The sequence below is a fragment of the Vipera berus genome (genome assembly GCF_964194415.1).
Source record: "Vipera berus genome assembly, chromosome: 4".
Classification (NCBI taxonomy): Eukaryota; Metazoa; Chordata; class Lepidosauria; order Squamata; family Viperidae; genus Vipera; species Vipera berus.
Window position 1 is genome coordinate 2,304,300 of NC_138206.1, and position 16,534 is coordinate 2,320,833.

The following is a 16,534-nucleotide window of genomic DNA, read 5'->3' on the forward strand; positions in this document are numbered from 1 at the left end:
TAAACAAAGGAAGGCAATGAGGCACCTTGGGAGGAGGCAAAGAGAAGCCACGCCTTGAAACTGTGTTTAAAAGGGGAATGTGTGGCAGGTGCTGGTTGCTGAAGGCAACCGTTTGAACAGCTTCTGATTTAGTCGTGGTTAGTATTTGTTTTGCTCTGTTTTGGATCTGTTTCGTTTCATTTGTGTAAATAAATTTGGTTGGCTTACTTTCAGCCTATTGACTTTTGAAAAGGGGTTGTCCCTGACATTTCTGCAGGGCCGGTAGTAGGCTGGAACAGAACAACGTTCCTCCAGGCCTTCCTGTCCTCCACCATCTTCTGGAGTCCATTTAAGCTCACGCTTACTGCTTTGGTAACTCCATCCAGCCACCTCATTCTCTGTTGTCCCCTTCTTCTCTTGCCCTCAACCTTTCCCAGCATGAGGCTCTTCTCCAGTGAGTCCTTCCTTCTCATTAGACATGCCCAATTCCTGCAACTGTTCGCATGTTTTAGCTTCCAGCCCTCTAATGATCTTTCTTGCTTTTCTCGGCACTCTTTCCAGAGTCTCAACATCTGTTTCATATTGTGGCGACCAAAACTGGATGCAGGATTCCAAGGGTGGCCTTATAAAGTGGCATTAACACTTCAGGTGATCTGGATTCTATCCCTCTGTTCTTATTGTTAGTTGCGAAGTTGTGTCTGACCCATTGCAACCCCATGGACAATGTTCCTCCAGGCCTTCCTGTCCTCTACCATCTTCTGGAGTCCATTGAAGCTCACGCCTGCTGCTTCAGTGACTCCATCCAGCCACCTCCTTCTCTGTCGTCCCCTTCTTCTATTGCCCTCCACCTTTCCCAGCATGAGGCTCTTCTCCAGTGAGTCCTTCCTTCTCCTTAGGTGGCCAAAGGATTTGAGTTTCCACTTCAGGATCTGGCCTTCTAAAGAGCAGTCAGGGTGGATCTCCTCTAGGACTGACCGGTTTGATCGCCTTGCAGTCCAAGGGACTCGCAGGAGTCTTCTCCAGCACCAGAGTTCAAAGGCCTCAATTCTTTGGCGCTCAGCCTTTCTTATGGTCCAGCTTTCACTGCCATACATTGCAACTGGGAAGACCATAGCCTTGACTATACGCACTTTTGTTGGCAGGGTGATGTCTCTGCTTTTTATATACATATTGTTTATATACAATTATACACCTTAAACGTATTTATACATTTATGCCAATAATTTTCTTCAATCTTGTCATCCACCTCATTCTAATATTGCTTAAATTCATAATCTTGTATAGCTCTCTTGAGACGTTCCTTTCTGTTCCCACCATAGGTAAAATCTATTCCAAATCGTATAATATTCTGACTGCTCTTTGTTTTTTAGTTCCAAAGTTAAATTATCCATTTCTGCTCATGCCCATATTTTGTTTATCACCTCACTCTCATCCGGCACTTCGCTATCCTTCCATTTCGGGGCGAACGTCATTCTCGCTGCTGTAATAATATACATCATTAAGTATATCTCTTCTTTACTATATTTCTCTTTTGTTATACCTAGCAGGAAAAATTCTGGCTTATGTTCTCTTCTCCGTCCTAGCATTTCCTCTAGCCTTGTCTGTATCATTTGCCAAAACCGTTGTGTCTTTTTACAAGTCCACCATGTACGGAAATAGGTGCCTAATTCTTGGGAACATTTCCAGCAATTTGGGGATATTGTTTTATACATTTTTAGCTAACTGTGTTGGAGGGAGAGGCCACTGGTAAAACATCTTGTATAGATTTTCTTTGTAGGCTGTGGCCAGGGTTATCTTTTTATTTCTGTCCCATAATGTTTGCCACAGATCAAGATCAATACCATGTCCAACATTCTTAGCCCATATCAACATTTTTTAAACTGTTTTAAACAACTTTCGCCCGGTCTCCAACCTTCGCTTTCTTGCGAAGGTTGTTGAGAGCGTAGTGGCGCATCAACTTCCTCTGTTCCTGGAAGATGCTGATTATCTAGACCCGTACCAATCGGGTTTCAGGCCCGGACACAGCACGGAGACGGCATTGGTCACTCTGATGAATGATCTCTGGCGAGCTCGGGACAGGGGTTGTTCCTCTGTCCTAGTCCTATTAGACCTCTCAGCGGCTTTTGATACCATCGACCATGGTATCTTACTGCGGCGTCTCAGGAAGTTGGGAGTGGGAGGCACTGTTTTTCAGTGGTTCTCCTCCTACCTTCTGGAATGTTCACAGTGGGTGTTGGCGGGTGGGCAGAGATCGACCCCGAGACCTCTCGTTTATGGAGTTCCTCAGGGGTCGGTCCTCTCACCTCTCCTGTTCAACATCTATATGAAGCCGCTAGGTGAGATCATCCGTGGTTTTGGAGTGGGATATCATCAGTATGCTGATGACACCCAGCTTTTCATCTGGACCCCAAACCACCCCAGTGATGCCCTCGACGTGATGTCCCATTGCCTGGAAGCGGTCCGGGTCTGGATGGGGAGGAACAGGCTTCAACTGAACCCTGACAAGACTGAGTGGCTGTACATAACGGCATCTCAGGAAATTCAGATTATTCCATCTCTTACTATTGGGGGTAAGTTACTACCCCCCGTAGATAAGGCTCGCAATTTAGGTGTCCTCTTAGATTCACAGCTCTCCTTAGAAGATCATATAGGAGCTGTGACTAGAGGGGCCTTCGCCCAGGTTCGTCTGGTGCGCCAGTTGCGACCCTATCTGGACCTGGATGCCTTGCGTACAGTCACTCATGCACTTGTGACCTCTCGTTTAGACTACTGCAATGCTCTCTACATGGGGCTGCCCTTGAGGACCACTCAGAAGCTTCAGCTGGTACTGAATGCAGCCGCGCGAGTTCTTTTGGAGGTCTCCCGATACTCCCATGTTACACCTCTGCTCCGTGAGCTGCATTGGCTTCCAGTTGCCTTCCGGGTGAGATTCAAGGTGCTGGTGATGACATATAAAGCCCTACATGGCGTGGGTCCGGATTACCTACGGGAGCACCTACTGCCGGCGTCAACTTCCCTCCGTCCTGTACGCTCCCACAGAGAGGGCCTCCTCAGGGTACCACCGGTCAGAGAACGTCGACTGGTGACCCCCAGGGGGAGAGCGTTCTCGGTGGGCGCACCAGTCCTTTGGAACCGCTTACCGGCTGAACTACGGATGGCCCCAGACCTTCGCTCCTTCCGGCATGATCTAAAAACTTATCTATTCGAACAAGCCGGCCTGGTCTGATGGGTTTGGGGTTTTAACATTGTTTTTAACTAACTTACTACATTGGGCACAAACATTTAACTTTAAATCTTGTATCCTGTATTCTTATTTTTACTGCCCTGTACACCGCACTGAGTCCTTCGGGAGAAGGGCGGTATATAAATCAAATAAATAAATAAATAAATAAATAAAATAAACATCGTTTCTTTGACTTGTTCTTCAATCATTTTATACCCCAATAACAATTTATACAGTTTCCTTATTTGCTTCTCATCTGCCCCCAATAAAATTTTATCCAATGCTGGTTTTTTTGTGTGTGCGTTATGTTTTGTTCCCGTCCCTTTGAATGCCTCTCCAAAACGTGAGCCGCTTTAAATTGGAGCACCAATTTTTCTACTGCTAAGCAAGGCCGTTGTTAAGTGGGTTTCGCCCAGTTTTTACAACTTTTGTTGCCGGGGTTCTTGGGCGCATCCCTGATTGTCAAGTTGTTAACAACCCGGTTGTTAAGGGAATCCGGCTTCCCCATTGGCTCTGCTTGTCAGAAGGACGCAAAAGGGGATCGATGTTATCCTGAGGCCACTGCGACCGTTATAAGTACGAGTCGGTTGCCAAGCGTCTGAATATTGATCAGACGACTGTAGGAGGCTGCAATGGTCGTAAGTGTGAGAAACGGTCATAAGTCACTTTTTTCAGTGCCATTTGTAACTTCGGTCATTAAATGAATTGTTGTAAGTTAAAGACTGCTTGAATATATACAGGGAGTCCTCAGTTTATGACCACAATTGAGCAGCAATTTCCTGTTGCTAAGTGAGGCATTTGTTAAGTGAATTTTGCCCCATTTTACGACCTTTCTGGCCACCGTCGTTAAGTGAGTCACTGCAGCTGATAAGTCAGTAACCCAGTTGTTAAATGAATCCGGCTTCCCCCCTTGACTTTGCTTGCCAGAAGATCACAAAAGGAGATCAACGTGACCCTGGGACGCTGCAACCGTCGTAAATACGAGTCAGTTGCCAAGCGTCTGCATTGTGATCTGCATGGGGATGCTATAATAATAATAATAATAATAATAATAATAATAATAATAATAATAATAATAATAATAATAATAATAATAATAATAATAATAATAATAATAATAATAATAATAATAACAAAGTTGGGAGGGACCTTGGAGGTCATCTAGTCCAACCCTCTCCTCAGGCAGGAAACCCTATACCATTTCAGACAAGTCTCTTCTTAAAAACACCCAGTGATGGAGCATTCACCATTATTGGAGGCAAGGAGTTCTAACTGTCAGGAAGTTTCTCCTTAGTTCCTGTTGCTTCTCTCCTTGTACTAAGGAGAAACTTAGTTATAATAATAGTAAAATAATAATAATAATAATAATAATAATATAATAATAATAATAATAATGATGATGATGATGATGATGATGATGATGATGATAATAAAGTTGGAAGGGACCTTGGAGGTCATCTAGTCCAACCCCCTGCTCAGGCAGGAAACCCTATATCATTTCGGACAAATGGCTGTCCAGTCTCTTCTTAAAGACTTCCAGTGTTGGAGCCTTCACAGCTGCTGGAGGCAGGTTGTTCCACTGGTTAATTGTTCCAACTGTCAGGAAGTTTCTCCTTAATTCCAGGTTGCTTCTCTCCTTGACTAGTTTCCATCCGTTGCTTCTTGTCCTGCCTTTAGGGGCTTTGGAGAATAGCTTGACTCCCTCTTCTTTGGGGCAGCCCCTGAGATACTGGAATGCTGCTATCATGTCCCCCCTCACCCTTCTCTTCATTAAACTGGACATATCCAATTCCAGCAACCGTTCCCTATATGTTTTAGCCTCCAGTCCCCCAATCATCTTTGTTGCTCTTCTCTGCACCCTTTCTAGAGTCTCGACATCTTTTTTACATCGTGGTGACCAAAACTGGATGCAGTATTCCAGGTGTGGCCTTACCAAAGCATTGTAAAGTGGTATTAGTACTTCACGTGATCTTGATTCTATCCCCTCTGTTAATGCAGCCCAGCACTGTGTTAGAACAATTAGCCAGTGGAACCGCTTGCCTTCAATTGTAAGTGTGAAAAAGGGTCACATAACTCACTTTTTTTCGGGGCCATTGTGACTTCGACGAGTCACTAAATGAACGCTTGTACCCTGAGGACTAGCTGCACCTGTACAGTGGGCAAAGCAAGGGATTGCAGCTGAAACCCGCATACTCAAAGTGAAATCGCTTTCCCTCCCTGGAGCAACGGGGGCTGAAGGTGTACTTACTTTGATGGTGTAAAACGGATTTGAGCAGTAAAACCTCCCAAACGGGCCTCGGCTTTCGTCCGCCATTTTTTCGCATCCGCTCCGTCCGTATCTCTGCGGGAGACAAATCAGGATGGTCAAGGCTCCGAAAAGGCTCCCAGTCCTTGGTTTACTTCGATGGGCGGAGGAGAGGTGAACGCCTGCCTGGCAAGGAGTACAGGCAGTCCCCCACTTACGGCCACCGTTGCCCCCGTCGTTTCTGTGGCTCGGCGAGAGATTTGCCAATTTTGCCCCCTTTTTCCGACCGTCCTTGCCACAGCCGTTAAGTGGATCACGGCAGTTCTCAAGTTAGTTGTGAAGTGAATCCTGCTTCCCCACCCCTTAACTTTGCTTGTCAGAAGGTCGCAAAAGGGGATCGCGTGAAACCCACCCCCCCAGGACCCTGAAACCCGCATAAGTACATGCCAGTTTCCAAGCTTGTGGATTTTTCTCCATTGAGGGATGGAGCGCCCACAAATGCAGCAGGCAAATCGTTTGTCAACGCTGCTAACATCGAATGTTCTTGCTTGAGAAGAGATGAAGAAGCAACTATTTCATATGTTAAACTTGTGTATTGCTTTAAGTGATTGAGTTTAAGGTTGGGAGGGAGGACAAGTAGGATTCCACCCTTCAAGGCCATCTCTAACTAAGAAGATAAGACCTTGGCAGGTTTTCTAACGGAAGGGAAACTGCTTCTTTAAATTAATTGGAGAATACGGTTAATGACAAAATTAGAAAGGTGGAGAATTGTGTTTTAATATATTGTGCAAGGGGTGTAGATTTCAGATTCCAGCTTCTTTCGAGCAAGCATTTGCCAGTTTATTAGGCTAATAAAGGACTTTTAAGGTAAACAATGCCTCACAGTCACTTGAAAAGCCCATGCGTCGGAAACTTGACACCGTTCCATCTGTCTGTCTGTCTGTCTGTCATCCGTTCATCCATCTCTATCTTATCTGTCTATCTTTCATATGTGTCTGGGATGGTATAAGGTCCCCTGCCTTGAGCAACGGGTTGGACTACTAGAAGACCTCCAAGGTCCCTGCCGGTCCTAGGATTTTAGGATTCTATGAGATAGAAAAGATACATATGAAAGATAGAAAGATACGATAGATAGACGATAGATGGATGGATGGAGGGGTGGATGGATGGATGGATGGATGGATGGATGGGTGGGTGGGTGGGTGGGTGGATGGATGGATGGGTGGGTGGGTGGGTGGATGGATGGGTGGGTGGGTGGGTGGATGGATGGATGGGTGGGTGGGTGGGTGGATGGATGGATGGATGGGTTGATGGGTGGGTGGGTGGGTGGATGGATGGGTGGATAGATAGATGGATGGATGGGTTGATGGATGGATGGATGGATGGATGGGTGGGTGGGTGGATGGATGGATGGATGGATGGATGGATGGATGGATGGATGGATGCGTGGGTGGGTGGATGGATGGATGGATGGATGGATGAGTGGGTGGGTGGATGGATGGATGGATGGATGGATGGATGGATGGGTGGGTGGATGGATGGATGGATGGATAGGTGGATGGGTGGGTGGATGGGTGGGTGGGTGGATGGGTGGATGGATGGGTGGGTGGGTGGGTGGATGGATGGATGGATGGATGGATGGATGGATGGATGGATGTTTGGATGAATGGATGACAGATAGAGGGAATGGCTTGCCTATTGCAATTGTGGGTGCTCCATCACTGGCTGTTTTGAAGAAAAGATTGTCTGGGATGCTATAAGCTCTCCTGCCTTCAGCAATGAGTTGGACTAGAAGACCTCCAAGGTCCACTTCCGGCCCTGGGATTCTAGGATTCAGCCACAGCATCTCCTCCATCTATGCTGCATGGAATTTCTGGAAGCTGTTCCTACGGCCACCCAACGCTGCAGGAACCTCAAAGTTCACCCCTCAAGCTGTTCCTCCACCCACTGCCTGAAAGCTGCTGTCGACAGAGACCCACTTGACACATTAGTCTTCGCTCCCCTTCCTCACCCCTTGTAATTCCCTTTTCTCCCCAGGAGGGAGAAACAGAGAGGCTGATGCAATTTAGATGGCATTTACGTTGTCAAGCTTGATCCTGTCAAGACAAGCAGAGCTGTATTAAACTGTTTGTTTTCTAAGGGCTGGGGAGAAGAGAAAGGTGCACGAGCTGTTTGGTGTCAGCCGACACTTGTAAATAGCCTCCCTCGGCTTTGGCATAATGAGTTGTGGCCCTTGCACGCTGCTCCTCCTCCTTCGCAGGTTGTATCCACAGAGGATGGGGCTGAAATGGAAATCTCACATCTGATCTCTCCTTGCCCGGCTAACTCTTGCAGAGACTTAAAGGCTGAATGAAACCAGACACCCACCCACCCCCCAGGATCCATTCCTTTCGAAGACTTCGAAAGTATTCCATCTTTCCTCCCAGGCATTCGAGGAAAGAGGGCTGATGGTTGCCTGCTTTAGCACAACTTGTCGCTTTGGCTCCTGACGACCCAAGTCTCGGGCCCAGCAGCTCCACAGCAATCCCTGCTCGCCAGCCAGCATCGAGGGGGCACTGCCTGACCTACAAGGCCAGGCTTGGAAGACTGCGCCCGGGTCTGGTCCCCGTGACACAAAAAAGAAGTTGAGACGGGCTGCAGAGAAGAGCAACAAAGGTGATGTGGGAAGTCATCTCCCCAGAGAAGGAAATATTAAAAGGGCAGGAAGATACATTTCCTAAAAAGAAGTTAAAAGGCAGAAAAGCATGCCCAGGTTTTCTTAATAGCCCCAAGTCTCCCTCCCCCAAGCAGAAACCAACTCTATAGAAATGCAGATGTAAACCATTCAGGAAGGTTGAAGCTAAGAAGACTCCTAAAATCTACATACCCCAGCCCCAGGGAGGTGGGCTTGGACAGACAACCAGCAAGAATCCTAGAGGGGTACACCTAGGCTCAGGACAGAATACATGACAAAGGAAATACAGAGCTTGAAACAGGAAATAACTCCAGACAATAGAGTCCAAGGGGTATAAAAACCCACTACCCACATGTGCTCAGCCCTTCTTTTCCTGTTGGATCCATCTTTCTGTCTGCCTTTCCTCTGCAATAAACTACAACCTTCTTCCCAAAGCAGTTGCCATGTTTATTCCCCGCTTGGAGGAACCATGATGGAGACTTTTCTTCCTACAGTGATAAAGGGTCTGGAGGCTGAAGCATAGAATTCCTATGGCTGTGGGAATCGGGTATGTCTCGAGTAGAGTAGAGTAGAGTAGAGTAGAGTAGAGTAGAGTAGAGTAGAGTAGAGTAGAGTAGGAATAAGAATAGAATAGAATAGAATAGAATAGAATAGAATAGAATAGAATAGAATAGAATAGAATAGAATAGAATAGAATAGAATAGAATAGAATAGAATAGAATAGAATAGAATAGAATAGAATAGAATAGAATAGAGTAGAGTAGAGTAGAGTAGGAATAAGAATAGAATAGAATAGAATAGAATAGAATAGAATAGAATAGAATAGAATAGAATAGAATAGAATAGAATAGAATAGAATAGAATAGAATAGAGTAGAGTAGAGTAGAGTAGAGTAGAGTAGAGTAGGAATAAGAATAGAATAGAATAGAACAGAACAGAACAGAACAGAATAGAATGGAATAGAATAGGAATAAGAATAAAATAGAATAGAGTAGAGTAGAGTAGGAATAAGAATAGAATAGAGTAGAGTAGAGTAGAGTAGAGTAGAGTAGAGTAGAGTAGAGTAGAGTAGAGTAGAGTAGAGTAGAGTAGGATAGGAATAAGAATAGAATAGAATAGAATAGAATAGAATAGAATAGAATAGAATAGAATAGAATAGAATAGAATAGAATAGAATAGGAATAAGAATAAAATAGAGTAGAGTAGAGTAGAGTAGGAATAAATAGAATAGAATAGAATAGAATAGAATAGAATAGAATAGAATAGAATAGAATAGAATAGAATAGAATAGAATAGAATAGAGTAGAGTAGAGTAGAGTAGAGTAGAGTAGAGTAGAGTAGAGTAGGGTAGGGTAGGGTAGGGTAGGGTAGGGTACAGTAGAGTATACAGAGTAGGAATAAGAATAGAATAGAATAGAATGGAATGGAATGGAGTGGAATAGAATAAGGATAGAATAATAGAGTAGAGTAGAATAGAACAGAACAGAATAGATCAAGCAATGATGCTGAATATGGGGTAGTTTTTGACCAGAAGTTGGGTGCACTTATGTTATCACACAACCCATCACCCAAGTCGTTACAACACAAAAGACTAATGGGCACACAGCCAACACCTCAGCCACACAGCATGTTACAAAACAGCCGACTAAGCTGCAAACAATAACTCCATCATCCAATCAGGATGTAACCACACAGCCAACCAACCCGCTTGCCGCAGCAAAGCCAGCACCACACACAACCCCACCTATATTTATAGAGAGCCGGCAGCTCCGATCACACTTTGCTCGCACAAGCACGAAGCCGAAGGAAGAAAAAGGAAGGGGGGGGGAATGAAACTAATTGGGGCAGTGGCTCCTTCAGCTTTCTGCAATTTTCGGAACAACAACAACAACAACAAATTCACAAAGCTGTTCCTAGCAAAAAGCTGCCCGCAGATATTGTTTGAAAGAGTTTCCCAGGGTTGCCCCAGACTGTGAAACCTCCAGTCAAACTCCCAACTGGTTATTGTGATTAAACTGACTGTGCAAACATCAACAAATTACTCGCATGCAGCTAATTAAAAAGGGGGTTGAATGAATGTTCACGCAGCCCGGCTTAATTATCCTGCCTCGCCTGCACGTAAATTACTTTTCAGATACTCGGATGGAGAGCTATTTCACCAAGAGCTGCAAATTCATCTTGGCTGTAATCTTTGGCTTCCCTTTCCAGAATGGAACATAAATCATAAGAGCTTCTAGGAGTCATCTTGAGAAGCAATACAGAGGCTTCTTTCTAAGCATCACTTCAGGCCACAGCGGTATCTTTCCAGCAGCAAAACCATGAAAAGCTATCTTCATTTCATTTCATTTCATTTTATTAATTAAAATTAATAGGGGGAAAGAGTCCTAAGAGTTCGTGGCTGGGCACAATTCACCTTTTTTTTGGCTCTCATCCACAAAGTCCTCTTTCCTTTGAGACTTAACAGAAACAGAATCGCAAAGTTGGAAGGGACCTTGGAGGTCATCTAGTCCAACCCCCTGCTTAAGCAGGAAACCCCAGGGACCATTCCAGTCAAATGGTTGTCCAGTCTCTTCTTGGAAGGCTGCAGTGTTGGAGCACCCGCAACATCTGGAGGCAAGCCGTCCTCCATGTCAGGAAATTCCTCCTTACTTCCAGGTTGCTTCTCTCCTTGGTTAGTTTCCATCCCTTGCTTCTTTGTCCTGCCTTCTTCAGGTGCCTTGGAGATGTTTATGAAGATCAACGGAATAGCAGAGTTGGAAGGGACCTTGGAGGTCTTCTAGTCCAACCCCCTGCTCAGGCAGGAAACCCTACACCTTTTCAGACCAATGGCTGTCCAGTCTCTTCTTAAAAACCTCCAGTGTTGGAGAAGGGAGGGAGGAAGGAAGGAACAATAACAGAGTTGGAAGGGAGCTTGGAGGTCATCTAGTCCAACCCTCTCCTCAGGCAGGAAACCCTACACCTTTTCAGACCAATGGCTGTCCAGTCTCTTCTTAAAAACTTCCAGTGTTGGAGCATTCACAGCTTCTGGAGGCAGGCTGTTGATGATGATAATGATGATGATGATGATGATGATGATGATGATGTTGGAAGGGACCTTGGAGGTCATCTAGTCCAACCCTCTCCTCAGGCAGGAAACCCTACACCTTTTCAGACAAATGGCTGTCCAGTCTCTTCTTAAAAACTTCCAGTGTTGGAGCATTCACAGCTTCTGGAGGCAGGCTGTTAATGATGATGATGATGATGATGATGATGATGATGATGATGATGATGATGTTGGAAGGGACCTTGGAGGTCACCTAGTCCAACCCCCTGCTCAGGCAGGAAACGCTACACCTTTTCAGACAAATGGTTGTCCAGTCTCTTTTTGAAAGCCTCCAGTGACTTCTGGAAGCAAGTCGTTCCGCTGACTGATCGTTCTCACTGTCAGGAAGTTTCTCCTGAGTTCCAGGTTGCTTCTCTCCATCTGTGGCTTCTTGTTCTGCCTTCAGGGGCTTTGGAGAAGAGGTTGAGCCCCAACTCTTCCTTGGGGCAGCCCCTCCAATATTGGAAGACTTGCTATCATGTGGCCCCTGGTCCTTCTGTTCGATAAGCAGGACAGACAAAAGGGTAGCCCTTGCCTTATCCTATGGAGTAACGTCACTCAAACTTCTCTACTTGAAGATGTGTGGATTTAACATCCAGAATTCCCCCAGCCAACCTGCTGAAGGTGTCTCTGTTAGTCTTGGGAGCAAAAAAAGAAGAAGCATCTAATGAAGGGATAAAGATGCTGAGAGTCTGGAAAGAGAGCAGAGAAGAGCAGCAAAGATGATTAGGGAACTGGAGGCTGAAACATAGGAAGAACGGTGGCAGGAATTGGGTAGGTCTAGCCCAGGGCTTTTCAACCAGCGGTACGGGTACCACCTGTGGTACGTTGGCACCTGGCCATCCTAGAAAAGTGGTAGCGGGGGAGGGGAATGAGCTGAACCGGTGGCAGCACCACACAAGCCGGAGCGAGAGACGGCTGGAGCTGCAGGGCTGTCGGGGCTCAGAGGAAGCGCCAGGATCAGCGCCAGGATCCAGCTGGAGCTCAACGCTGATCCTGGCACTTCTGCTGAGCCCAGAAGAAGCGCCAATCAGCCGGAATGTTGCAGCATCTCCAGGGTCTTACATTCAGATGCTTGGCAGCTGATTCATATTTATGACGGTCACAGTGTCCCAGGGTCATGTGAAGGGACCAAAACCTGCTGCAACCACCCAGCAGGGGGGGAATAAAAAACAAACACCCACCCTACCCCACCCCGACTGCCAATCCTCAACAGAAATGCTCCCAACCATGAAAACCTCGGACAGGAGGAAGAGCACCGCCGGGCGGGCAGGCAGGTGTCTTAATAATAATAATATATAAAGTTGGAAGGGACCTTGGAGGTCATCTAGTCCAACCCCCTGCTCAGGCAGGAAACCCTATACCATTTCAGACAAATGGCTGTCCAGTCTCTTCTTAAAAACCTCCAGTGTTGGAGCATTCACCACCTCTGGAGGCAGGTTGTTCCACCGGTTAATTGTTCTAACTGTCAGGAAGTTTCTCCTTAGTTCTAGGTTGCTTCTCTCCTTGACGAGTTTCCATCCGTTGCTTCTTGTCCTGCTTTCAGGTGCTTTGGCTGTGGCTCGGGGGGCACTTTTTTCAGGGCCATTGTAACTTCGAACAGTCACTAAGCGAACTGTTGTAAGTCGAGGACTACCTGTACTTCATCACTTTTTTTCCTTTTTGGTCATCAAGTTTTTGACACCTTGCTAAGCGACTGGTGGTACTCGGATGTTGCCCTATCCTAAAAGTGGTGCAATGGGTGAAAAGGTTGAAAAGCCTTGGTCTAATTTAATGAAGAGAAGGACCAAGAGTGACGTGACAGCAGTCTTCCAATATTTGAGGGGCTGCCCCAAAGAAGAAAGGATTGATCTATTCTCCAAAGCACCTGAAGGGCAGGACAAGAAACGAGGGATGGAAACTAGTCAAGGAGAGAAGCAACCTGGAATTAAGGAGAAACTTCCTGACAGGGAGGACAATTAACCAGTGGAACTACCTGCCTCCAGACGTTGTCGGTGCTTCGTCACTGGAGGTTTTCAAGAAGAGATTGGACAACCATTTGACTGGAAAGGTCTGGGGTTTCCTGCTTGAGCAGGGGGTTGGACTAGAAGACCTCCAAGGTCCCTTCCAACTTTGCGATTCTCTTTCTGTTAAGTCTCAAAGGAAAGAGGACTTTGTGGATGAGAGCCAAAAAGATGAATTGTGCCCAGCAACGAACTCCTAGGACTCTTCTTTTCCCCTATTACGGTTAGATAGCTTTTCGTGGTTTTGCTGCTGGAAAGATACTGCTGAGAACGGGGTGGGTGGGTGGGTCAGACTAGATGACCTTGAAAGCCCCTTCCGCCTTTATTCTAATGGATCGATTGATGACATACTGAAAGGAGCTGAGTTGTACCTTTAGAAGGTTTGAGAGGCCACAATAAAGAGATCAGATTGTCCGCAACTCCCTGCAAATATTACAGCGATCAGAAATCAGCTGCCGCGTGTCAGATTAATCACATTTTTTTGGGGGACAGGTGAGTTTCTTAATGCCTCAGGGACGTAGGGTGGCCGTGTGCTGATTGCCGCAAAGCTTCAACGAGCATCCCATGCCGATTAGCGAGCAAGTGAAATGTAGGTTGGGTGGCCCACCCATTAGGGCAACCTCGGCTCTTTTGTGACTCGTGGACTTCAACTCCCAGAATTCCTGAGTCAGCTACGCTGACTCGGGAATTCTGGGAGTTGAAGTCCACGAGTCACAAAATGTTGTGATTCAGGGTCAGCCTGAGGGTTATGCAGTTGGGTCGGACGACTCAGAGGAGGAGGGGGGTGTTGAAGAGCTTGCTGATGAGAGCCCTCAGCCAGGCCCCTCCCACCTGGTCACCACGGAGACCCAGCTGTGTGAGCCTGACAGCGTGGATGAAGATGACCCACAGCTGGCCCTGTTCAAGGACGCCCGACGCAGGAGGCAGTCAATCAGGAGTAAACAGAGGAAGGCAATGGGGCACCTCGGAAGGAGGCAGAGAGAAGCCACGCCCTGAACTGTATAAAAGGGGAATGCGTGGGAGGGCTGGTTTGCTGAAGGCAACCGCTTGAAAAGCTCCTGTTTCTTGGTTCGTGTCTTGTTCCGTTTGTTTTTGTATCAATAAATTTGGCAGGCTTAGTTCCAGCCTCTTGCCTTCTTGTAAAAGGGGTTGTCCCTGCCTTTTCTGCAGGGCCGGTAGCAGGCTGGTACAGAACACAAAAGAGCCGAGGTTGCCTACCCCTGCATTAGGGGGATAAATAGGAGGCTCAGAAGTCGTTCTCCGTGAGACTCCTGGACGGAGCCAGCTCCGGACAGCCTGGCCCTCGGCCCTCTGGCCTCCCAACCTTTCCAAAGGAATAATTTGGGTGCAGGGATGGAGGAAACGCTTATGAAAGCCGGAAATAAAAAAAAATTCAGCGGGACAGCAAATAAGAGCGAATGTTCCCTAGAAGACAGAAATACAGCTCAGAATGAGCTTGTTAGCCGAGATACTGTAAATGGTCCGCAACGAACAGCGTGAAATTTCACCCGGGGCCGCCCGTGCCAATTACGGTAGCTAGAAGATTGCTTCCAGGAGCTCCGGGAAGTTCTGCGCCTTTTAAGATATTAAAAGATATTTAAGAGTCCCTCGGGAGAAGGGCGGTTTATAAAAACAAATAAAAACAAATAAATAAATATTGATAATATGGATTGTGAATCTTAAAAAGTTTCTTACTAATTCTTGCCTGTTGTCTGTCTGTCTGTCTGTCTCTCTCCTTCTCTTTTTCTCTTTCCTTCCTTCTCTCTTTTTCTCTTTTCTTCTCTCTCTTTATCTTCTTTCTTTCTTTATCGCTTTCTCTCTTTTTTCCTCTTTCTTTCTCTTTTTCTTCTTTCTTTCTCTCTCTCGTTCTCTTTCTTTCCTTCTGTCTCACTCCCTTTCCCTCTCTTTCTTTCCTGCTCTTTCTGTCATTGTCCCTCACTCTCTGGCTTTCCTCGCTCCCTCTTTCTCTCCTTCTCTTTCTTTCTTTCCTTCTGTCTCTTTTTCTCTTTTTTCTTTCCTTCTCTCTTTATCTTGCACTCTCTCTTTCTCTTCCTCTTTCTTTCTTTCCTTTATCGCTTTCTCCTTTCTCTCTTTCTCCCTCTTTTTCTTCTTTCTCTCTCTCCTCTTGTTCTCTTTCTTTCCTTGTCTCACTCCTTCTCTCTTTTTCTTTCCTGCTCTTTCTGTCATTCTCTCTCACTCTCTTGCTTTCCTTTCTCTCTCTCCTTCTCTTTCTCTCTTTCTTGCCTTCTCTTTTTCTCTTTTTTCTTTCCTTCTCTCTCTTTCTCTTCCTCTTTCTTTCTTTCCTTCATCGCTTTCTCCTTTCTCTCTTTCTCCCTCTTTTTCTTCTTTCTCTCTCTCCTCTTGTTCTCTTTCTTTCCTTCTGTCTCACTCCCTTTCCCTCTCTTTCTTTCCTGCTCTTTCTGTCATTCTCTCTCTCTCTCTCTCTCTCACACACACACACACACACAGAGCTGTTTTGGGTGTTTGCTTGCTAACATTTATTAAATAAAAATCAAACTATATTTTTGCTAAGAGAATTGAGCGATTGGGTGGGTTGCTCTGATCTGGAGAGAGGTACTTGGGTGGAAATATGCTGGTGGAAGCAAAATAGGAAATCCCCTATAGGAATTTTTCATCCGTCAGGAGGCTGAAAAACAGGGAATGGGAACGCCTTGCCTTGAAGCGAGAAGCCTAAGGGCAAATTATCTCACTCGGAAGAAAGTCAAGACTTGTTTATTTACTGTTCATCGTGTAGGACACAGGATAATGGATTGAAGCCCCAAGAAAACCGATGCTGACAGAAGACTTGGAAAAGCAATTCAGCAGTGTGATCAATTACTGAGAGCGATGATGGATTTTCCTCTGGATATGTTCAAGCAGAGGCTTGCCACCATTTTATTTTACTTTACAAATTGCACTTCCATTTACATCTTCTTCAGAGGCATTTTCAGTGGACACTGGCAAAAACAGGGCAAATAAAATAGAGGCTGCAAACATTCCCAAGGCCTTGCCCCCCCTCCGCCCCCCCCCCCGCCACACACACCCCTTTTCAAACATCAAACTGTGTGAATTCCCACCACAGACTCTTCAAGGCATTGCTAATTCACTCAAAAGAAAATTATCGCCCACCGTTTGTTTCTCTTTTAAGGTTTAGGAAATTTATTATATACTGTTTAAACCATTGGTTTAGAAACCAGTTGAAAAGAATCTTTATAGCTCAGGGTTGAACTGAAAGAGAGATCCTTGGTGCTTCTCTGAGCTGGGTGGTTTTTGGGCAGACATTTCATGGCCCAACTAGGGAACATCATCAGTGCTAGAAGGGAGGAGG

At 45.9% G+C, this 16,534-nt stretch overlaps 1 protein-coding gene across 1 annotated transcript in view; it reads right to left on the reverse strand.

Moving 5' to 3' along the window:
• SLCO2B1 (solute carrier organic anion transporter family member 2B1) overlaps window positions 1-16,534 on the reverse strand; it is a gene marked incomplete at both ends in the record, with an annotated part of 72,579 nt that overhangs the window by 52,211 nt on the left and 3,834 nt on the right. The window contains one exon of the mRNA XM_081327696.1: window positions 5,451-5,543. Coding sequence (XP_081183822.1) covers window positions 5,451-5,543 — 93 coding nt within the window. The remainder of the gene's footprint in view (window positions 1-5,450; window positions 5,544-16,534) is intronic.